Genomic DNA, 25262 nt, shown 5'->3' with positions numbered 1-25262 from the left:
CCATCCTACCATGATGCACTCCTCCACCAAGCCCAATCTACTGTATATGTAAACCCCATTATATAAACATCTCACTTGTACATCATTACTTCCAATCTTTCCTTTGTTCAACTCACTGGCCTCTCTAGCTACCGCTTCCAGCCAATTATGTTAATTATGCTATTTCTTTGTTACTTTGTTACTGTTACCGTATATATTCACCTTCTTCATGTTCCATTTATGCTTCGAAACTGTACAAGAATCTGTATCAAACGCGTTAATGTTCTGCGCCTGGGACCTTGCCGTGGTTGTTAGACATCTTGCGTCGGAGGAATGATTTTCGGAACCTCTCATGGAGGAAAGATTTAAGCATGTCATGTTTAAGACTTTCTTCCTGTAGATTCTACAAATCTACGCTTATGCTTCATGAACCAGAAGGAAGAGGAAAAGCCATGATGTAGGAAAAGTGTTCAACATCCCTGCTCCCCACCCACCATGGAGTGTCAACAAGGGCGGTGTTACAGCCGAATCCAGCATGCTCCACCAGGGTTACAGAGATGTTATACTCCAGCACATAAACACTTGAATAGGCTGTCGAATCTAACAGAACAAAATGGCAGGCTGGTTAAGCCCTTGACACCTTTCTGAAGAAGAACAGAATTCAGAGGTCTCTATTGCCAGATTGGCCCATGAGCCACCGCCTTCTGGCATAGGACTCTAGGCAATTTAACATGAGAATAATTTGTAAATGGAAGATCAAAATATCAAAAGCCCCAAATAAGTATGTGTGCAAATAATATATGTACCATGCACAGGGCTTGGCGTGACCAGCCGATTGATAGAACCGGGCCAGTTCTACCACCCGTCTAGGTGAAGTAAGGGGCGAAGTGGTGTGTTGGGCAAAAGGAACACGGTTCCAGGCTCCCAGTGCCCTCAACCACCAGCCTCCCGTCCTCCACCGACACAGGGGCGCAACCCACGGCAAACGGGTTGGTGGACCAAAATATCCCCCCCGGGTCCACAACGGGGGGTTGAAAGGCTCTTAGCGTGACCCAGCACCCACCACGAGGAGGTGGCCTTTCATGGGTGCCCGTTGATTACGAAGGGATATTCCAAGAGTGTTGCTACGGCAATTACTACGGTGCACCATACTTCCACCCGGTCACTCTATGATGATATAGAACAAACTGTATGGATAACAACTTCTTTTATTCATGATAACGACATTCCATCCGCCTATGATGCACTCCTCCACCAAGCCCAATCTACTGTATAAACCCTACTATATAAACATCTCACTTCTTGTACATCATTGGCTTCCACCTTTCCTTTGTCTAACTCACTGGCCTCTTCAGCTTACTGCCTAGCCAATTATGTTAATTATGTTATTTTCTTTGTTACTTTGTTACATTGTTACATTCAGTATATATATCTACCCCTTCTTCATGTTCCATTTATGCTTGAAAACTGTACAAGAATCTGTATCGAAACGTTGCTATCAAGTTCTGAAAAGCCTGGGACCTTGCCGTGGTTGTTAGACATCTCGTGTCGGAGGAAGATGAACCTCTGGCGGAGAAAGATTTCGAGCATGTCATGTTTAAGACTTTCTTCCTCCTAACTCTTGCGACTGCTGCCCCTATCTCTGAGCTTCATGCACTGGATGTCTCCCGGTGCGATTTGAGAGGACCAGACATGCCAAAGTCTTCCTTGGTTTGAGGTGGGATTTCATCACCAAAAACCAGTTGCCTGGACAGCCAGACCGACATTTTGCCATTCCCCAGCTGTTTACTATTTTGGGCCCTCACGACACCGATGATCTCTCGTCTTGTCTGGGCTTTATGGCTCTATTTAGCTGCCTACAAGGACTGTCGCTGGTTACGCAAGAGACTGTTTATTCCTCTGTCAACTGCCTCATCAGGTATCGTAATAATCGTTGACGGTCTGTTTTAAGAGTTCGTCACTGAAAAGGTCGCTCGTTAACAACGTGTCTGCGAAATCATCATCATCATTATTGAGCAACGGGGTTCGATAGTCACCCAAATCGTCCATTTCAATATCATCATAACCACCTTCGGCCATGTTTCTATTGAAGATATGAAAACAGAATTAATATAAACGATGTCGTCGCAATACGGGCATAAACTAAGCCCTTTCCGAAGATTGAGAGAACCCCTGGGGGTCAAAGCCGTGCGTCAGTCGGTGATGATCACCAACAATGCGAGCACAATCGACGAAAACCAAACGCTGTTGGTGCGCTTTCCCAAGCTGGGTGCGGACGGCGCCTGACCTTCCAGATCAGTTTGGAATCCGACGACGATAAACGAGAAGTCTTGGGGAACCTGGGTCGCGCCTTCATGAAAAAAACGACCATCAAAATCAGCGGAATCAAAATTTTTAGCATCGACGACAGTGACGTGTTCATCAGCTACACGGACCTCTGGAGAACTGCAAGCAAACGGGAAAACATGAAGTACCAGGGGATTTGTCCAGCTGAGTGTCCGTCGAGTTGCTGGAATGTCATATGCCATTTTATCAAGCCGCTCTGGGTGATAGGCTTGAATTAGAACTCATGTTTAGCGATTACAGCCACTTGATCATGACAGAGAACGATGATGAGGGTCACTACACCATCGACAATATTTCACTGGAGTTCGACAAGGTGACGAATCCGGAATTGGCTCGGCATATTCGCAGCCAGTATTCGGGCACATTAGCCATCCTTTACAATCCCGTGCTGTGTCACCGGAAGATCGACACGCCGTGGAACATCAATCTGAACGTGCCCGTGCAGTCGATGAAGGTCATTTTGATCCTGCCGGTGGAAGAATTTCAGCCGTTTCAAAGGTTCAACGAAAAGTATTGGAAACCCGAGGTCACGAAAGTTGAGGTGACTGTTTAGGGCGTGCCCAACCAGCTCTTCAGCCAAGGCATGCCCGCTTACCATCAATGGGACGAGACCCAAAAGTTACCGGCGCCTGCCGGAAATCAACGCGATCGTTAGGGACCCCGTCTTGCCTATGTGACGCTAGGAGAGTACCTGACGACCAAGTACGTGCTGTGGATGGACATGCGATCCACGGACGATGATCAACTGCACGGCAGCGGGCATCGCATCGAGAACGGCAGCGAGGGGATCACCATCCAAATCGCCAAGAAGGCTCAACCGATGGTAAATTCAACCTTTATTTGTACGTGATCATGGATGCGCAGCTTAATATACAAAATGGAAGATCCGTGCAAGCCATCTATTGATTTGCCTTGCGATCCGCATTGCGCCATCGGATACTATCGGAACGTGTTCGATCATATTGTGATTCTTTGCCCTACGATACGGTCAATAAAACGTACACGGAGAGAGCGTGGGTGGTGAATGACACGGAGGTGTATAAAACCGACATCAGAGTACGTTTACAGGACTGGTTGCGAGCCTTTCACGAAAAGTTCGAGGGAAAATCGACGCTGTTTATCCTAGACGATTGCACCGCCATCAAGGAGATCACCAAAAAGAGAGACATGTTATCGTATTTATCGTTTTCGGGACGCCACATTCAATTCAATTCGTTCCTGAAAGACCTGAGGGAACAGACGTGATGGGTCGCCCTGTTTCACTGCAAGGATAGGGATTCATTCGAGGAATGTTTGAGAGAAAACAACGTCATTCCCACCAAACCCGAGCGAGAACGTGTGAGAACCTTGTTAGCCCAAATGAAACACGCCAAACTCGTGCTGAAAACAGACCAACCCGTGGCTTATGCGTTGTGCTAGCTTAGCAAAATCAAGCAGCCTGCTTAGCAAAATCAGCAACCGGCTTAGCAACACTTAGCAAAATCAGCAACCTGCTTAGCAATGCTAAGCAAAATAGCTTAGCAACACTTAGCAAATAGCTTAGCAATGCTTAGCAACACTTAGCAACACTTAGCAAATAGCTTAGCAAATTAAATGTACACCCCTATAGATTAAAACCATGACAATGTTTGAAATTGCCGTGTTGTATTACCTGACATTCATCTCGTTCTGTTTAGGCTATGCCGTATTTCATTATATTAGATTTAAAACCCGATTGATGTATTATAAGATGGAGTTCGACCACATGCTTTAACAAATGATATCCGAGGAGGAGAAGGGAGGTGAAGATGCGTCCTCTCGGGTAGGTGATAAGCGTGAACGACTCGTGGCCCTCGTCGTGGGTGGGAAGGGGAAACAATACTTGGGCGAAAACATGACCACCAATAAAATTTTAAAAATGTCTGAGCGAGACATCTATAAAGTGTACGGGAGATACGAAGCCCGATTCAGGGCCGAAATGACGAAAACCATAGGGTCGACTCTAACGAAATGTTACACCGCGATCGCTTCGTCACTGCTTCCCATTCCACCGGCACATCGACCTTATTTGTGTGAAGATCTCAACAAAGATCCATTTATCGGTCACGTCTTGAACACCCTCAGTTGCGAGTTGTATCACTGATACGGCGTGTTCTTAGCTCCCATCACCGCGGCGATCATTGCCAATTTAAACATAAATGCCCGATTAATGATACGCAAGATGACGGAACCGAACACCGAAATGACATCAGTGGCGGAAGAGGAGACGATCCCCCACCAAGTGATTGTTACAATCATGAAGAAACCCAAGAACCGAAAAAAGTAGCCGCCGGTAAAAAAAAGGAGGGTTAGCTGAGCATCGTAAACTGACCCTGCTGTGGATTCCTTACACCGTGGTAGCCGCTGTCGTGGGTGTCACCGCAGCCGTATGGCTCCATCAACAAAAGACGACGCCACCGCCACTGCCACCAGTGACGACTCCAACACCAGCGAACCCACAATTAGGGGTAAACCCACACGTTATGTTATAATCATGTTTAATCCCGACGGAAAAACGTTCGACAACGACGCGTATCACGTCGCTGTGGTCAGCAGACTGATCATAGGCTACGCTCGATTGACAAAATGATCACCAAACAACCGGCACCCAAACTCGATTTCAACCTGCAAGACATGGGCATGCTCGTACTAGACATGGGACTGGCAATGACCACCAAAGAGATGCTCGTCAAGCAAGGCATCATTCCAGAAAACATATTGAAGTAAGGAGTCGTGATATGATATATAAAAATGGCCACGATCGCGATGATGTTCGGCGGGGCATTAATCAATGCCCTTGCCTTTTCGGGGAGCAATGATCTATTTTCATAATTATGCACATCCAATGGCCCAATCTAAGTCGTAGCAGAATGGAAACGTCACGATTTGGCCGTGGAGCAACTGCAGGCCGCGCAAGCCGAGTACGTGACAAAACGCATGGAAAGAATCTATTTTATCAATGCCCAACTCAAACGCGAAAACCACGCCATTCGAACATTCAAGGACGTCAACCACGCCATGCGACAATACTACCTGCTCACCGGCAGACGACACAACCCCCTCGGCAGCGAACCCTCTCTTAGTATTACAACCCTTCTAAGTCACAACAAGAATGGGAGCTGATTTTTGTGGCCTTAGGATTAACCGCCACCTTAATGGTTGCCAAGCAATTAGACTAAAATGTATCTAAGTGCATATAGCGAAGATGAGACCTGCTCAGTGTTGTTGTCAATACGTGCTTCTGGGAAAAGCTGAGACTTGCGACAAGAAATGCAGGACCGAGGGGTACTGCGGCATACAAATGATGTCCACCCGAAAGTGTCTCGAGAACTACACATGCGAAGTGTGCGGGATTGGTGTGAAATGTCATTATCGGTGTTGCAAAACCCAAGGAGCAGATGTGGTCCAAAACCAACTGATTTACGATAAAAAGAAAGATTACCTCAACAAACGTAACCGACTCCTCAGAATAAAAATTCAAATAAAAAATAAATAAATAAAAAAAAAGTTTTAAAATATTTTATGAGCGCTTCAGTTCAAAAAGAAAGGCTGATGGAGTTATCTCCCTTTGAAAACGTCAACCTATTAAATGTTTGACTTTGCACGTGGATATAGCAAGTCAATCAGACATCTGACTTGCATGTGGATATAGCAAACCTATTAGACATTTGATTTGCATGTGGATATAGCAATCATGACTACTGTCAGCGAACTCAAAGCTCTCGCTAAACGTGGTGGATTGGTGGGTTATTCTCTAATGAGGAAACCCCAACTGCTCACCTTGCTTGACATGAAATATGTCAAGCCCCCTACCGTTCGAGACCTTTAACTCAGAGCTTAAGAACGGGGATTGAAGGGTTATACTCGCATGAGGAAAGCCGAACTGCTCACCTTGTTGGAAGACACAGAGCCGGTCGAGTTGAGATTCGTGCCGACGGACAATTGACGTTGGTAAGTATCTGAGAGGCTGGAAAATGATCGTCCAGTCTAACATCGATGTCAACAGCGTCAAACCCCTGATCGTCCACAAAGTCAAAGTAGAGTTGGAAAATTTAAAACGTATCAAATACCACTTGACCATCCACATGTCGCTCAACAAACAGCAGACGGATGGCAGTACCGAGTCCATCGAGCCTTATTTCAGAGGCAAGCAGGAAGTCGTACTTCAATCCGACTCAATCCCTTCGACCTCGCTACCTCGCTACAAAAAATACAAGAATCGCTGGAACGATGGACGCTCAGGGGCTCCGGGTGGGTGGTGGGAAGTGTCAACACCATCTATTTGGATGTAGTAAAATTACGTACCTTTCAAAGGCGGATCGTACCTAGGCTTGCCACCTTACTACAGAAATAAAAAGTCATTAATAACATTAAAAATAAAGACGATGCTTGTGCAGTATATTCGGTGAGAGCTGGCTTATTTCCAGTAGCTATTAATAAGAAACAGACCTTTGAGCTACCCCGAAGACGATGGGCTTAACTGAGATGGCTTAGTTAAACCCACACCCATTTCCTACTGGACCTGATTTGAAAAACTAAACCATTTAGCCGTCAACGTCTTCGGCCACGAAGCAATACGACCATCTTACACCGAATCAGCTCCATGCCCGATGATGTGTGCATAATCAATTTATTTATGACCGAAAAAGAGGGTAAGTATCACTATACACATATTGAAAGTCTGAGCACACTGTTGTACGATCAATCGACGCACAGAGAAAAGAAACATTTCTTCGAATGATGTTTGCACGGCCTCACGCGAGCTGACCTGCTAGAAGCGCATCGGGAGGATTGCCGAGGGGTGGGAGAGATGGTGATCCGAATCGACATGCCTCAAGAACATGAAAACATCTTAAAATTCATCAACCACAAACATCAAATGCCCATGCCTTACGTCATTTACGCCAACTTCGAAGCGCTCATCAAATGGGTCGACCACATCGTGCCATCCCCGGAAAAAAGTTTTACATACAAAACTCAAAAACACTAAGCCTGCGGGTTCGGGTACGTGGTCGTTCGATGTGACGGTGAAACAGAGACTCCCGTGATCTACCGAGGTCCTGCCTTGTCCGAAACGTTTCTCATGTTCTTACAACGCGAAGAGAAAAACATCAGGGAAGCATTGTCGGAACCTGCTCCCATGAATATGACGCCGGAGGATGAACTCGCTCACAAGCATGCTAAGTGTTGCCACGTGTGCGACCAACCCCTGAACGGTACCGAGGTCCCGCTCACAATGCGTGCAACTTAAAACTTAGAATCGATCCCCACAAAAATCAACAATCAACAAGTGCATCCCCAACAACATGGAGAAATACATTTCGTTTTTGCTCAACGGTCAGAGATTTATCGATAGCACTCAGTTTCCCCTGTTATTGCTCAATAGTTTGGTCAAGGCCAACGATACCTTCGCCATCACCCATCAATACACCGACGAGGCGACTCGACCTCTGCTGCTCAAAAGGGTGTGTACCCGTACGAGTACATGGACGATTGGCCCAAGTTCGATGAGACCCAATTACCTCCCCTCTACCGATTTTACTGCAACTTGACCGAATCCCATATCTCCCAGGACGATTACAACCACGCTCAGAACGTCTGGACCTGTACTTGAAAACGGACGTGCTGCTGCTGGCCGACGTGTTCGAGACGTTCAGAATGATGTGTTTGAAACAGTATCAACTCGACCCTACCTGGTACTACACCAGCCCCGGTCTCTCTTGGGATGCGCTCTTGAAGAAAACCACAGTCAAACTGGAATTGCTCACGGATTACGACATGCACCTGTTCATCGAGAAAGCCATTCACAGTGGGATTTCCATGGTCTGCAAACGTTACGTGAAAGCCAACAACCCATACGTGGAAGGCTACGACTCGAACAAGCCCACCAATCACCTCCAGTATCTCGACGCCAACACCCCGTACGGCTGGGCCATGAGCCAGTCTCTACCTATGGGCGGGTTCGAGTGGTTGGACGATGAGATCGATATCACAAGCATCGCGCTGGATTCCAACAAAGGCTACATCCTCGAAGTGAATCTGGAGTATCCTGCGGCATTGCATGCTGCTCACAACAGCTATCGGCTGGCTCCCGAACGATTGATGGTGAACTGAGACTGGATGTCGGACTATCAATTAACGTTGCTCGGGGAAAAATAAGCTGGCCAACGTGGAAAAATTCGTTCCAAACTTGATGCACAAGATCAAGTACGTGGTGCACTATCGGAATCTGCAACTGTACCTGTCGCTGGGCATGAAGCTGACCAAAATACATCGGGTGCTGCAATTCAATCAAAGTCCCTGGATGGAACCTTACATTTGGTTGAACACAGAACTGCGAAAACAGGCCACCAGCGACTTTGATAAAAACTTCGACAAACAGATGCACAATTCGGTGTTCAGCAAAACCATGGAAAACTTGAGAAAACGGATGACGGTCAAACTCGTGCGGTCTCACGAGGAAGAAAAACTCAGGAAACTGATCTCCAGTCCAGCATTCAACCGGAGCAAGCTTTTCGATAACGACTTGGCAGCGTTGCACATGAACAAAAACCACATCAAACTCAACCGACCCGTCTACGTGGGGATGAGCATTCTCGACTTATCCAAACATCTCATGTACGATTTCTACTACAACCGACTCAAACCACAGTATGGTGATTGATGCGAGCTGCTGTACACGGACATCGATTCCTTGTTGAATATACGCACTGAGGACATGTACGAGGAAATGGAGAAACACAGCCACTTGTACGACACCAGCGATTGCCCCCCAGACCATGCCCTACACAACACGACCAATAAAAAGGTCCTCGGCAAGATGAAGGACAAATGCGCAGGAACACCCATCGCTGAATATACGTCGGAATGAGACCCAAGATATATTCCATCCTGAAAGCCGACAACGGCAAGATCCGAAAGGCGAAAGGGGTCAAGAAATACGTGGTGAAACAACTCATCAAACACACCCTCTTCAAACAGGCTCTCTTTGATAAACGCACGTTCAAACACCGCATTGAGAAGCGACAAACACACCATCTACGGCATCACTCTCAACAAGACGTCGCTATCACCCATGGATACCAAACAGTGGATTGTGGCTATGGATACCAACAGTCTGTCTAGTTCTCGACGCGTTGGGAGTTTCCGAGACCCCCAATAGAGGAAACTCCACTCGGTGTGTCGAAGACTAGACAGACTATTGAATGGATAATAGCGTGTATATATCATGGAGAAGGTTTACTACAGCCCCCGGGGTTACTGGAAAGGTGTGGGCGCCATCCCCAAGCTAGCCAAAGCCGAGCGTGTCTTCGAAGATACCGCCAAAGCTTGGCCTAAAAAAAAGCCATCTGGCAAGTGTACCTGCCGGCTCCCCAATACATCCCGATGAAGAAAGTTTGACATTTCTGTACCCAATTGTACCCATCAAGCCGACCTCCTGTTTCTCCCGCACGACAGGGTGAGAAACAAAACTTACAAGTACGCCCTGACCGTTTTGGACATTGCCAGTCAATACAAGGAAGCCGAGCCGTTAACGACCAAACATTTGAGTCAAGAACATAGCTACAAACGCAATCGCTTGACCTGGGCGACTGAATTACAAGTCGATCCCAGATTCGAGTTCATGTGAGCCGTGTTGCAGCTGTTATCGAAGCACAAAGTCCAGGTGAGACGGGGCGTGGCCGGAGCTCACTGAAGCCAAGCCATCGTTGAAAGATCCAACAGGACTTTAGCGTTTGTTCGGACATCAGTATACCCGAGAGATGGTCAACCCAGAAAAACGATCGACAGAATGGGTGGTACGCTTACAACGAGTGGTGTCGGCGATCAAAAACGAAGTCACTCGACTCCATTCGAATGAAATCTGTGACGACCAAATCGGCTGTGCCATCGCGTCACGGCCAAGAGAAAAAACTACTGGTCCGGGTCGTTGTGAGGTATCTGTACCAGCCCGGTGAACACGAAGGAGGGGACAAACGTCGACCCCTCAGACCCCGTATGGTCCATGAAAATGTACCACATCGACCGATTGGACATCAAAGACAACGAAACGAATTTGTACTACTTGCAAGACGGACCGTGTAGGGGATTCGTCCGAGAGGAATTACAAATCGTCCCTCATGACACGGTATTGCCCCTTATTAAAGATTCATCAAATGTTTCTCATACATGTGGAGATTGATCGAGGAACGGTTGTTAGGACACATTGGGGTGGACGTCCATTGGCCTCAATATTTACGCCGCCCTCCGTCGAGTCATAAGTCGAGGGAAATTCACCAGCCTGTACGATAGTTTAGGTCTCGTGGGCACCGAACGGTTACAACGCCTCATGGATACATTAATCGATTATAGCTTCGAGACCAGAGAATGCAATGTCTCATACTCCTTAATCCACTTCGGGGAATTCATGGCAGGCCCACTCCATAAAGTCGTCGCCGAATATTATACATTTAAAGCCTGTCCAAACCCTGTTTGCTTCCCAAGCTGATGTAACCCGATTTTAAAATAATTGATTGTGGCTTCTAAAAAAATATTTTCAGCTATAACTGGTTTCAAACATCGTTGGCGCTACAACCAGCCAGCAACCCTAGTACGGCTGTGTGCCTTGCTTTGTATTCAATACTCTGACGTCAGCTCTAGACGGCGTTACTATGCACGGTCACCATCTTGTTTGGCTTAGCGATGACGGCCATGCAGGCCCGCCGTTTCTAAGCTCCTCTACCATCTTTGTTTCACCTAACAACACAAAATTTCCAGTGTCAGCTTGGCTTGCAAAAGTTTCCACCAATACCCCGTCTTGAACTCGCACAGCTGGATTACAAGTCCTATGCTCTACCATTACACCACCAGGACTCCCAATAACTTAATTTTCGGAACTTTGGGTCTAGGCTGGAGGCACATCGGAGGATGCTTCGCGCTACACCCGCGCCATTCTTAAGGGGGGCTTGGGTGGCTTAAGTCCCATAAATAAGTCTCTAAGCTGCATGTGATGCAGAACCCCTATTGTACTACTACTGCCCACTCCCTAGAGTTTTTGTGCCGTGTACGCCAAGGGGTTTATCACTCAGAAGCAACCCATCACAAGTTAGCATATCGGGAGTTTGTGTTATGCGACGTCACGGTTGTGGAGTTGACACAGGGTAATCTGCGGCCCACCAGCCAACCGTGGGATAATGCATACCGTGAGATAGGATAAGTTTAAAAAATTCGAAATTTTAACTATAAATTGTATATTTATATACTTATCCTATCCCACGCGATGGATAACTTGAAGCTCCAAGACGAGAAGGACAGCAGTGGGTTGTCACATGACCATCGGAGCGCTTAGCACGCTTTACAGAGATGATTGAGAGGTCTATTAATAGGACTGGGGGTAGAGGTCGGATGGGACTGAGGCCAGAAGATCTGATTCAACTTAGCCTACAGCACGTTTCCACGACTTGGTCAAAAAAGAGAGCGAAGTGCATACCCTGAGATAGGATAAAGTATAAAAATATATATTCCTCACAAAAAATTAAGCAACAAGTATTTTCAGTGTGTTTATCAATCTCGATAGTTATTTTTGCTGACATGTTACTGAAAGGTAAATATTCAAAGAATACATAACCTTTGGTGATTGTTAAATTGATTTATCTCACAAAATTGACAACTTCACCCGAACACAACCACCATCAGAAACAACATGCGAAATGTGTGGCATGAATGTGCTCCACTCTTCACACATGCACCCTGATCGGTGTACACATACCTGTTATCATTCCTCTGGTACAACAAGCGGGTCCTAACTTCATTTTTATGGATGATAATGACCGTCCATGGATGATAATGCGTGAGAAAAAGTTGTTAATGATGTTGTTTAGAACAACAACATCACACATATGGCCTGGCCTGCATGGTCACCTGTTCTTAATCCCATTGAACATGCTTGGGACATTATTAGAAGTCGTGTTTACGGTCTCCATGTTCACCCCCAGACTCTGGATGACCTTGAGCAGACGTTACAAAGAGAATGGCAGAACATTCCACAACAACAACTTTAAAGGCTCATTTGGTCACTGCAAAGACGTGTAGAACCTTGCATTTGTGCTCATGGTGGTCATACGTATTACTGAACACTGCTTCACTGTCCAAAACTGACTTGAACGTTAATATTAACATTTTGCTCCATCAATGCAGCACATTTTGCATGCTTTCGATGATTTGTAAGTCTATTATTGCTCAATACTATTTCATTTCAGTTTATTGATCGTGTGTACATGTTTCACATTTCTATTGCATCATTCCATGATTTGCAATGTCAATAAATAAATTGTAATTAGACTAAACATTTGTGTTGCGTAACTTTTTGTGAGGAGTATACAATTAATAGTTAACATTTCCAAGTTCATGAACTTCCCTTCTGTGTTCCATTTATGTTTTGCTTGCTTTGCATTTTTGTGTCTGTCAGTGATTTTCCTTGTAGAATAATATTTAGCATAGCATTTTAGCTATTGCCAACAACCATGTTTTAGATATCCAAAATGAAACTAACAGTAAATATAACTGCAAGCAACAATGATGGCTCCGTAGGCCTTACACCATTTAGATCCATTATGCTGTATGTTCTTTACGGATCTTGTTCTCTTTGCCCAAATTGCAGGAAACCAACTTCTGATTTCAGTGTCTAGTTTTTACTGTGTTACAACCTGATACCTACAAGTCACATTATTCTTAAAGACGATGGCACTCTTAGTATGGATTACAGAACTTCCAATGATGGGAAATGCTTCTTTCCTTTACTATAAAATGGTATTCTCATGGTCCTAGCTTAGTTACAAAGCATTCTGTATTCTGGCTTGAATAATGTTACTTGCGGTTTTAGAAACAGCAGTTGAGCTTATTTAAACATCAAAAGAACAGGTATGATTTTGCAGTAAACAACATCTTATATATTCATAATAACATATATTCTATTAGCCATGTCATCTGTATCTATTGACCACCACATGTATTGCGTCGTCATAACATTGTGACGTCATAAGCATTGTGACGTCACGGCCAGAGTTAACAGTTACTGTTCAGTTTTACCTGATGATGGGGCCAGAACAAGCCCTGAAACATTGTACTCGAGAATAAAAAGAAGATGTAACCCAGAAAAAACCTCTATGTTCAACAGGTATGATTGTTTCTAGGTTATACTTTGGTTCCAGCTGAATGGATCACACCACTTCCTGTATTGGCATATATATGCTGCTTATCCAACTTTTAAAGTGGAAGTCCTGCAAGTTTAGATTAATTTGTTGTAAAGTTTATATTCCTAGATGTTCGTATGTCATTTGGTGTCTCGCGAAAAAAATGCACCAGACGCACCAGTCTTACATTATCCATATTTTCATCAAGATGGATTTCAGTATGACAATTATCAATGAATATGACTAACATGTCCAGTTGAAAAACTGTTTTAGAAATGAGTTCCTCTTCACAATATGAATCTTAACTCCAAGATGCAACAGCATGCATCCATGCCATGAAAAAGTGAATTTCGTTCTGAAACCATGTGGTCACACACGGTATTGACTTTCGATTTGACCCCACATGTGTCATGTGTTTGAACCTTTCTGACTGTGAAACAATTAAATGAATGAGCATCTTTTTTATGTTGCTGTTTTTGTCAGCCGTCCGTCTGCTATTATCAACTAAAAACTATCAATTGCATACACATGCTTTTAGTAATCTCAACTTGTGTAAGTGGTGCGTTTTCAATGCTGGTGAGTATAGATGCAAAACAGACAATAAAGATCAAATTAACTGGCCAGATAATCCTGAATAAATGATTAATTCAGCATTGGGACCAAAGCCATGCCTACATATGCATACATGAGAGGTGCAGACAACTTTCGGACCAGCTCTGGTGACTAAAACTGTTTTGTGGCCTGAAGCACTTGAGCAAACTGCCAACACTTGTCAGGTACCTTTGCATAAACTTTCGGCAGCAGACCTGAAACTACAAATGGACATCCACCTACTGCTACTCCAGTGATATTATTTACATGGTGCAGAAAGGAGCCAAAAAGGGATGTTGGTGTTGTAAGGATCAATTGTTGATTAAAAAAAATAAATCTTTGAAAAGGTTAAAATTTACCACCGTAACCTGGATTGACTACAGAAAATGTTCTGTTTTTGACAAATTGATTTTGAGGTTACTAAAGTGTATTGACCTTCTGATTACTTGATTTCCACGTAGTACTTGTCAATTCAACTTGTGATGTAAGCACAAGGGCAGGTGCTGACCGCTCAAAATTCATTACCGTTAAAAGAGGAATATTTCATACCGATTCTTTGATTCCTCTCCTTTTCCTGTCTATTGCCAAAAGCTGTTGAGCTTTTTTGCTTAACCAAGAAGACAGATATTATCCTGGACTTCCTCAGCAAAGATCCCTAACACCTCATACTCACTTTCTTTACATGAATTCTTGCCAATTGAGAATCTATGCTTTAAAAAAAACCCCAGATTCTCTGAAACTTGGTAATGCAGAAGGCTACAGTGAAGGAGAGCTTCCATATTCTCTGGAAAGTTCATTGTTGGTTTGACTAGACACCGCTTCAGAGAAGAAGTCCCATTTACCGTCTGAGCTGAGTTTAGAGGGGGCAAATGGTACCTGAGCTGATGATGAGCTTTACCAACCAACCCCTCAATGCTGCATAATACGTTTTAATTTGCAAAAGTGGCAAAATTCTTTCAGTATGAAGAATAAGAAGTCTCTATTTGTATAATGTAAAATGAGTACAGTGTCAGGTAATATAACGCTCTCTTACCTGACACTGACTGTGACAGCAACATTCCCAAAAGACTAAGTAGTGAACCCCAGAGATGGGCATTATGTTGATATTGTTACATGAACATGAAAAAAGAACTAAACCAGAAGTCTGTCCAAAAAGGAATTTGATGTGAAACTCACAGACCACAAAGAAATGTTATACAATAAACAGTTATATTCCAAAACAAAGTTAAGAAATATATCTTTCTACAAGGGAATTACAATGACAGTACAAAATACTTTATTACCCATACGGGTGAGGAGATCCCGTGTAATATCTTTTTGATATTTGCACAGTGTGCAATTTAATGATTCTCAGCATTGATTGGTCAATCGCATATACATTTTCATTGGATGACGGACTGACTTTCACACTACTACGTTCATTCATAATATTTTATCGATTCATTGATTATTTGACCGTGCTGTAATCGCACTGATTCGAGATTTTAAAACAGAACAAAAGCAACATGTACAAGATTTTGATTTTGATGGTAATTGAATGCTTTATTTCATTGACAATATAGCGTCGTCGACTTAACAACATATTTTGTAATGAAAAATTGTCTTAAATTGATAACATCATCTTTTGTAAACGAACATGATTACCCAGTTAACACCAATCAAAGTCAATGACCTGGTCAAGGGGGACGGAGACATTACTGGTCGTGTAACAAAAATAACACAACCACTAAATTCCTTTAATGTGTATGTTATAATCACTGAATATGGAGAAATGGAAGTTGCAAGGTACAGACTGTAGACGTTGCCGGAAACCATCTCGAGCGAGTTCCTACCTGCCTCAGAGTGTCATAAATGACTTACTGCAAGATGATTTGTTTGACCCCCCAATCGAAAACAAAACTTTTGACAGGTTTGTTCATGTTTTTTACCATGACATTGATAACTTCTTGGCTGCAAACAAATACGAAAACACAATGAAAAGGACAAAATTGAACATGAATCTTGTTTATAGATTTCTCCACGAGAGTCTTAATGATCCAAGACAGCTTGAAGACATTGCCCCCCATGAACCGAACACTTTTCTATGTACATTTTTCATATCGGTAAAAAAATCTGATGGTTCGGAGTATGAACCGTCTTCCCTCCTGGGAATAAAGGGTAGTGTTGAACGCTATTTGAAGCGTAAAGGGTACTCGCATGTGTTAGCTGAATCAATGCATTTCATGAAACAGGGAAGTTTTGAAATCAAAACTCAAGTCTTTAAAAAAAAGGTAAAGGAAACGTACCATTCCGTTCTGATCCTGTATCTGACACTGATTACAGAAACTGCGTGAATGTGGCCAACTAGGCACTATCACGCCAGAGTCCATTTTAAACACGGTTTATTTTGGCTTGAGATTTGCGACCCCGCATAGGCGTATGTAATGGTGTGATGTAACACTAAAAGATTATTCAGAGAACAGTGAATATCTCCTTATATTGAACAGCAGTCAAAAACCCGTCAGGGTGACCAGTCTCGCGATCTTGCTCCTACAGCATAGGCACAACCTGGGGATATGTGTTGTCCAGTTGCTGTTTACAAGTCATACCGCGACTTGAAACCGCTAAACTTCTCAAACGATGACCATCCATTCTATTTGGCTACAAACACCTATTTGAGGTACGAACCGGTTTGGTTTAAACGTCAACAGGTTGGCAGAAATAAATTTGGATCACTGATGAAAACAATGGCAAGTAAAGCAGTGCTTTCTAATGACAAACGGTTGACAAACCATAGCGCCAGGAAACGTATGATTCAAACTTTGTCTGACAAAGGTGTTCCAGCTCACCAGATCATGCAAGCGTCGGGGCACAAAAACGTTCAATCCATCAACAGTTATTCCACAATGAATGAAAAACAACACCAAAACAATCAACAGACTTCTGTCTTCCAACTCTGATTCCACTCCACGTGACACAGGCCTGTCTCTCCCTTGTCAACAAATGCACCGAAGCCTCAGTCGAATCAGTCCCAATCAGTCATTTCCCAAATGAATTCAGCTTTAGTTTTCAACTTCACTATTTCAAATGATTCTTCTTTCAACCAACCACCTGCGCCCAAAAGGCGTATTTTGCCTGTTGTCGACTCGGACTTGGAGTTATCTTTCCTGACAAGAACACTGACGCGAGCCAAAACTAGGTCACGGTCCGTTTCAGCAAAATGTTGACAAACTTTAATAGTTGTGAACCGTCTTCTTAGAAACAGGTTTACCATTCCCGTGTTTTACTGTTCCCCTGCAGATTTTCACTGTTGTATTAGTTAACTTTAAAAAAAATTGACAGGTTTTTGCTGTTTTGTATCTAACCACAGTAACCCACTTTCTGACACGAGTAGATCTAGGCTACACATTTGCAATCTACGACTAAATATTAAATATGCGATTGTACTCGTTAAAAATAAACTTAATGTTAACAAGGGGGTGTGGTTAATAAAATCGCCATTAAACTAATTTGGAAACTGATGAATTGTGTTGTTTTTCATACCGTTTGGTAATGGGTAATAAACAGAATAACAAACGAGGTACAAGTGATTACGGGAAATATGTCCCTCGTGAAACATTCATTTCACTCGGGACATATTTTTCCGTAATCACTCGTACCTCATGGTTTATTCACTAAATAACACCATGGTAATTTGATATAACAGTGATCATAAAAAGAAACAGTGATGTTTGTGTCCACCTAGCTGCAATAATGGTTAAGCTTTCAAAATAGTCTGAGAATGAGAATCCTTGATGGAAAGTGATCTTCCCACAACTGTTTGTCTAAATGTAATATGAGATGACCGAGGCATGGGTGTGCCCCTTATAGATTTGCGCAAATGTTCTGGAACTTTTAATAATGTTCAGGGTTAGGCTGAGCTGGAAAACTCTACTCGGTACCTTGAAGTGCCTTCCAAAACTTGCTGTTTAAGTTTGAGCAGAAGAAATGTGATGGGGGTGGGCTGAGAGACAAGACTTGCGGTTGGTCGATTAGGAAGACCATGAAAGCACTGTAATATTCTCATTCTGAAGATACTGAATAGTGACATGTACTGTGCGATGCCTGGCATTATCTTGCTGAAACAGCTCCCTCTGGTGGTCAATAATCAGAGTCATGTGAATATTTAAGATTTTGTCTCCGTACCAAATAGCAGTTAAATTGCCCTGAATGTGTACAAACTTAGATTTCTGCATGTAGGATATGGTTCCCCACATCATGACACTGACACTAATATTAAAAACTAACATGGGAGATACAATTCTGGGCAAAACCTTCATTTCGGGGTCCATAACGTACTCCTCCATCACTGAAGCAGAAAGCGTGATTCAATACTGAACCATACACGTCACCAGTTTTGTAGATTCCAGAATCGAACATTGCACCTCTGGAACTGTTGTAGTCATCGCAACACGGTGGGCCAAAATAGGGTCTTATAGCTTGAAGTCCAGCTTTTCATAAATGATTATGAATGCTTTGCGCCGATACTCTTCTCAAGCCAGACACTGCACTTGCAGTTGCTGTGACAGCTTGATGCCGCAAATGGAGTACCAGGATGTACCCATCCTGCACTGCAGTGTAATCTGTGGTCTGCACTTCCTGGCTGATCTTGCGTAGAATTGGTTTGTGGATATTGGTCCCGTAAACAACTGGTGGTACTCTGGTGAACATTAATATGAATTGCAATGTTAGACTGAGATTCCCCAGCCTCCAGACATCCAATAGCAATTTTTCGATTTACAGCAGTGAGTTGTGGCATAATGATAGTCTTTCATTAAGCTAAAAAATGCATGTATACATTAAAAGCAAATCAGGCTTATACAGACAATGTCCCTGCTCAGGATTCCCCAGAACTGCACATACATATTGCAAACCACTTTTTCTCATGACATTTTCATGCAAGTTGACACTTTCGACCATAAGTGTACATTGAAGTTTCCAAAGATGCATTTTTTGTTTTGTGCATTCCATATACACAAACCAGCATTATAATGGTGAATTTATGACAATCAAACAATAATTTTGAAAAATACTTAAAATTTCATATATCAATATCACCTATGTGTTTCCTTTTTTTGGAAAGCATATATCATTTGTTAATATCATTTGAGGACAGTTTGAACAAGATCAACATGTGCATAATCATGATGCATTATCTTTTTTCCAGACAGTTGTAAAGAGGAAAGGACATGAATATCACCTATGCCCACAGACATCAGCACAAGGACATGTAGATATGAAAGTCACCCAGTTAGATGCTGCGATCCATCTATTTGGACAAGATGAAGTTTCAAATTTCTGTGAAGTGAAGAATGACCCTGCTAATCTTGGCCAGAGAAAGGTCTTCTTCTGCACGGTCCATGGATCTCTACTTACCATCAAGGTTTATAAGACAAATATCACAACCCTGCCTGTTGATGTAATTGTAAATGGTGCAAATGAGAATCTGAGCCATGGAGGAGGTGTGGCCAGAGCTATTGCAAAAGCTGCTGGATCCATGATGGAAAATGAGAGTCAGAAGGTAGTGGCAAGCAAACAGATTCCTGTAACAGAATTAGCTGTTACAACTGCTGGTAATTTACCTTCGAAGAAAATCTTTCACGCTGTTGGACCACGTTGGTCAAATTATAACATGAAAGATTTGTGCTCAAGGGATTTATGTTTCACAATACTGAGATGTCTGTGTGCTGCCAGGAATTGGGGCTTTACTTCCATTGCATTCCCTTCCATAAGTGCAGGTATGTATTAAAAACATTAGTACTTTTCAAAGCACATGTTTCAGAAGATTTTTTTTCAATATTGTCATTGATCTTGGCATCATCTGTTAAGTTCTGCAACCTGAAAAAGAACTTAGCTTAAGAGAGGTGGAGGAACTGGAGTCAGCAGGTTCATCACATATGTTCTGATATGTCAACTGTTAAACATGTACTATCTCACATATTTCATGAAAACCAAATCTAGAATATTATAGAATATATTTTATGTTCGTAACACCTCACCCAAACACAACCAGTTCATAGTGGACAGTCCTACATTTGTGCAGCATGCTCTAGGAGGAACCTATGTTTTTCCCAATCCAATCATTCTCTTTCGTATTGCTGCTGAGTGGACACATCTAATCTCATAGAAATTATTATCTTTATTCTCTTGTACATTCTATTTGTTGCAATTAATACCTTTTGGGTTTCTTATTTTACTCAGGCATTATGTGTTTCCTATGGACAGTGGAAAGAGGAAAGGTAGTGGGAGCAAGCACACTTTTTAGTTTCTAACCCCCACATTGTCTGCTGTGACTTTAGAGGAACATGCTCTTAGTTCTGTGATATGTTGGATTTTAAGCACATAACCAATATGGAGTTTGACATATATCTCAAGAAGATGTCAGAGATGGTTGTCCTTTTGTCATCCTCTACTCTTTCCATGATAACCAAGACTTTGTTGCTGAAAATGTTTTACTGACAGTGTGAAACATGTGTAAAACATGTGTATTGATCAGACACAGCCAATTCCAGCCTGTATTTGTAGTGGATGAAGAATTGGAATTGTTTCTCACTGCAAACCTCAACGTCCAGTTGTCTAAAATCGCAGTATCAACTGTTTAGAACGTTGTTAATGGACTACACTCTATGACATGACATTGAACATTTGCCTTTATCTGACTGACAATCAGTCAAGGACAATTGATGAACTTGTTCTTCCAAAAAAAGTGGAGAAGCTTAGTTCAGCTCAAACAAGGATCAACATTGTTCCACAGATTTTTCAGCATCAGACAATAGCTATTTGGAATGGAGGAATGATGTGGGAATGTGATTTGGGTGGTGAACAATGAACAGTATCATCCATTCACCACAGTGATGTTGGCATTCACTACAGGCATTGTATGATAGATCATGATGTCTGTATCTGATCTCCTCAGAAATGGAAGAATAATGTAGGCTCAACATTTGGATTTAAATGGTATAAAGGGATCACACCTTATATCTCAGGATCATCTTTAGAATCACAATGACTCTCAGCAGGATCGAATGAGCATGAGAATATTCAACAGCAGCATTGTTTGGAATTCCGTAGGAATAGTCCCTCCATGTGTAGCAGATTTGCCAGGATACATGCTCCTTTACTCCTTAGGTTCTTCAATTGGGACAAGATCCAGAAGTTGGCCCCTGAAAATCTTAAGCAGGCATTTTGAATGGCAGGGGACCATCTGACTTTGAGTAAAATGCTCACAGGGTCATTACAACTCTGGCCTCTTTTGGTTTCCCAGAGAAATGCTTGATTCACATGCTGATGTTTCAGTCAGACAATTTGCCAGTCATGAAGAGGGATTCCACGACTACCTGCGGATTCAAGTTCCAGTCAAACCATCCCAGGTACGAGACACATTCCGGTTACTTGTGATCACTGATGAGCTGTTATACCCCACCCTTCCATTGCCCACAGAATAGAGCTCGATCTGGATATTTTTATTTGAATATGCCAGCAATATAGGGACTTCTCAGGTAGAGGCCTGGTATTGTGCAACCAGGCACGGTAGTTACCAACCCAGGTTCATGTATTCTGAACCACGGCACATAGGACCTGAATGCTGTAGACTTCTCATTGGAAAATATGTTGGCATTTTACCTATCCAGTGCTCCAGAAGTTCAAGGTCATCTACAAGCTCTGGTTGGAGTCAGTTTGTTGTTCTGGTAAAAATGGCCAGTTACAAACCTCTAGAGCTATGATCTTCTAGTGTGGCAACACTCATAGTTTTTTTCCAAGTCATAAGATATTCCATTTCTGCACTTCTGTGATCCTTAGCAGTCAAAGCCTACCCTGTACTTATGACGACTGGCACAGGCTATCATGGATGCTAATCAAATGACCATTAGCATGATTTGAGTGTTATACGACAACAATTGGCTTGTGTTCAGTCTGGAGGATTTGATATCCCTTTAAGGATCACCACTACAGGCTGGTGAATATCTCCAACACAAACGGATCATGAGGGAGACTTCGAGTAAGCATCTGTTTCAGATCTGATCCTAAAAACGTGTTTATCAATCTGTAAAGTTCAGACAACCAACTATGATCTGAAAATAGTATTAGGACTACAAGCCTCTCCAGCATGAGAGCTTAGAAACGTTGATTGAAATTATAAGACATCTTCTTATCACCCCAAGCCAAAGCAGCAAGGACCAGACAGACTCATGCTCTGGATGTCTTCTGGGTCTAGTTCAAGAGGGGTCAACATAGAAAGATTATGCCAGTGGGGGTGTCATTGCCAAGAATCTGCGACAGGGCATACCAGGCTGTTTTATGATCCCTAAATAACGGAGCTCTGTCAGGGCTTTGAAGCTCTACCTCCAGGCCACTGAGGACCAAAGGAGCACTCAGAAGTGAGTTTTCATCCCATGTTCGACAGCATACACCATAGAGGTATCCCATACCACCATCTCTACCTCTACGTCTTTGGTCCTCAATGCTAAAGCATATGGAGCCTTGTCACCACCACCACTGGCTTTCAAACCAGTGCAATGATTTTCATCCTTACAAATGTCCACTCTGTTATTCCTTTCTGATGTTCTCATGGTTCTAATTGTCTGAATCTGTACCCAACTCCAAACTGTGGGATAAATGTAGTATGTCACTATGAGAAAGAATGAGTTTGTCAGTGTATGAATTTCTGATAAATTTCTATTGAATACTTTAAAGATTTATTATATCTCAAATTGTTTACATCTAGACAATTGGCTGTAAGAGAAAGACTAGATTGGGAAATGCATGGGGATCACCCAGAAAGGTCTGTTATGTGGAAGAGTGTGTTGTAAATGGGTTGTATTTGTGTTTGGCAATATAAGCCTGAGATCATAAATGTACATTTCTTTTCCACTGTTAGCGGAAAAGTAATGTGTTTGTGCAATAAGTCTGAAAATATCGAGATTATAGAAATTCATAATTTTTACCATTGTATGAGCGCTGAGCTCTGAGTTTTGAGTATGCTCTGAACTTTCTCCAAAACAATTTTTGGCCCATAAATCCTCTCCACTGAATTCGACAAACTTCAGAAGATGCTCTTTGGAATAGATAATATCATATTTAATACAAATGTATACAAGTGCTTATTTAAAGTCCCCCCTTTCTGACTGTTAACTACAGTAGGTCTGCTTCAGTGCAGTGGTACAGTTTTTATCTTGGGCCTAAAAAAAAAAGCTTGTGGTTCCGATTTCCCGACCGACCCTAAATATTCCCCCCGAGCCTAACAATTTTACTCACCCTATAATAAATTAAATTTATTGTCTGACACATGAGACTTGATGATGAGTAATGTAAAAATATTTTGAACAAAACCCCAAAAAACCTACCTACCTACCCTAGTTCTGAAATGTAGGAAATCGGAACCATAACAAATTTGGGGGGGGGCCTTATTTACATTGATTCTTAAGTTGGGTTTCACCAATGTGGCCAGATCATCTAAGGTGCCACTGGTTATTGTGCAGAGTCGTGCACCAGAAATGTATCTTTTTGGGTTCATGTACGAGTTTGCCCCAATCATGTTTCCAGAAATAACAGTACCACTACCATGATGGAGAAAATTACCTTCATCACTTTGCCCTTTCCTTTCACATTAAGCTTTAATCGTGATGTAACTGGAACCCTGTTGAAAGTCATCAATCGATCAATCCGTGAAGATCCGGTTAGAATTGCTTGTCATAAGAGGCGATTAAGAGGATCAGGTGACATTGTTGACATATCCCATTGTATCTCAATTTTTGCAAATCAATGAACAAGTCATTAACAAATAAACAACACATGTCAACAGCAGGTATGGGGTGCACAAGATGCAATGACATACTGAAACCCAGGATACATGCTTACAATAAGCTTAGGCATTTAAACCAAATTTGACCCCTCATAATAGTTTTCTGTTGAATCCATGATTTGATCCTTAGCAAAGTGTGAATAGTATAGGTGGAATATTGCTGAGTGCAGCGTTAAACAATAAACACTCACTCACTCAATCGCTCACTCAGACCCACCCACCAACTCACTCAGACTCACTCAGAGAGAAACTCACTCATTCACTCACTCCGCATAAGAATGTTAAACATTCCTGGAGCTAGTGGTTTCAGTGGTTTAAGGCTGATATTGAAGTTGATCGTTACACGCCGGACTAAAGCATGAATCTTTGCAAAGTGCTGGAGAATACCATGATAAAACATATATTTGGAGTGTGCCTGATTTTTTTAGCCCATTTTCTGAGAAATGGAAGATGGTGTCCAAGATGGATGCCAAAAATCAAAGATTTACAATTCTAACACTTATATGACTTTTCCCCCTGGATTATAGCAGAAAACCTTGCACAATACTAGTAAACATCATGATAAAAGATATTTTGGGGTGTGCCCAATTTTTTGTGCCTATTTTGCCAAAAATCCAAGACGGCCACCAAAAATCAAAGAGTGATGAAGTCCACCCAGAATGGTTGCTGACTTTTTAATATCTTCATTTGTTGCAATATGTGAGATATATTCGCCGTTCAAGGGGCTATTTCTAATAATTTCCAGAAATATAACAAACACGATTTACGTTTAGTAGTAAAAGATTTTTCCATTGACTTCATAGATGCTACAGCTTTACCAACACGTTGATGCTCATCAAGGGTCATCGGTTCAGGAAACTCTTCAAGGAAGGGATTTCCCATCGAAGCAACTGTGCCACATAAGTTGTTGACTTGGGTCTTAAATGTCTGCTGTGTAGCAAAACCCTGTTCATTGCTTCTCGTGTCCACCTTATCATCTTGCTTTTCAAACCCTTGCATAATTCTTGCTTGTTCTGGTCCAGATATCATTCATCTAGTTGAGGCAACATTTTCTGTTAATCCACCTGCACCACCTGAGTGTTTTACAACTTTGCTGTTTTGTTCAACCTTATTCTTGAGTGAGTGAGTTTAGTTTTACGCCGCACTCAGCAATACCCTTATGCTTGATCTAAAAGCATGGCAGAAAATGTGTTTGAGAAAACCCAACATCTCTGAAGGGACTCTCTGCTGACAACTGGAAGGGCTTTCATATCTCTGATGTGAACAGACTGCCAGCGTGCATAGTTGGTGTGATCAAGAGCAAAGAACCATGGGACAAGTTGTTTCATTACCTGAAT

At 42.6% G+C, this 25262-nt stretch overlaps 1 protein-coding gene across 1 annotated transcript in view; it reads left to right on the top strand.

Moving 5' to 3' along the window:
• Positions 1-25262, top strand: part of LOC124278256 — a 127486-nt gene that overhangs the window by 14179 nt on the left and 88045 nt on the right. Inside the window, exon 4 of the mRNA XM_046713973.1 lies at positions 19291-19861. Within this exon, the coding sequence (XP_046569929.1) occupies positions 19291-19861 (571 nt within the window). The remainder of the gene's footprint in view (positions 1-19290; positions 19862-25262) is intronic.

The sequence above is a fragment of the Haliotis rubra genome, unplaced genomic scaffold (assembly GCF_003918875.1).
Source record: "Haliotis rubra isolate DU_JTF1 unplaced genomic scaffold, ASM391887v1 Scf234, whole genome shotgun sequence".
NCBI lineage: Eukaryota > Metazoa > Mollusca > Gastropoda > Lepetellida > Haliotidae > Haliotis > Haliotis rubra.
The sequence above is the reverse complement of the archived record's forward strand: the minus strand, read 5'-3'. Positions and strand labels throughout refer to the sequence as shown.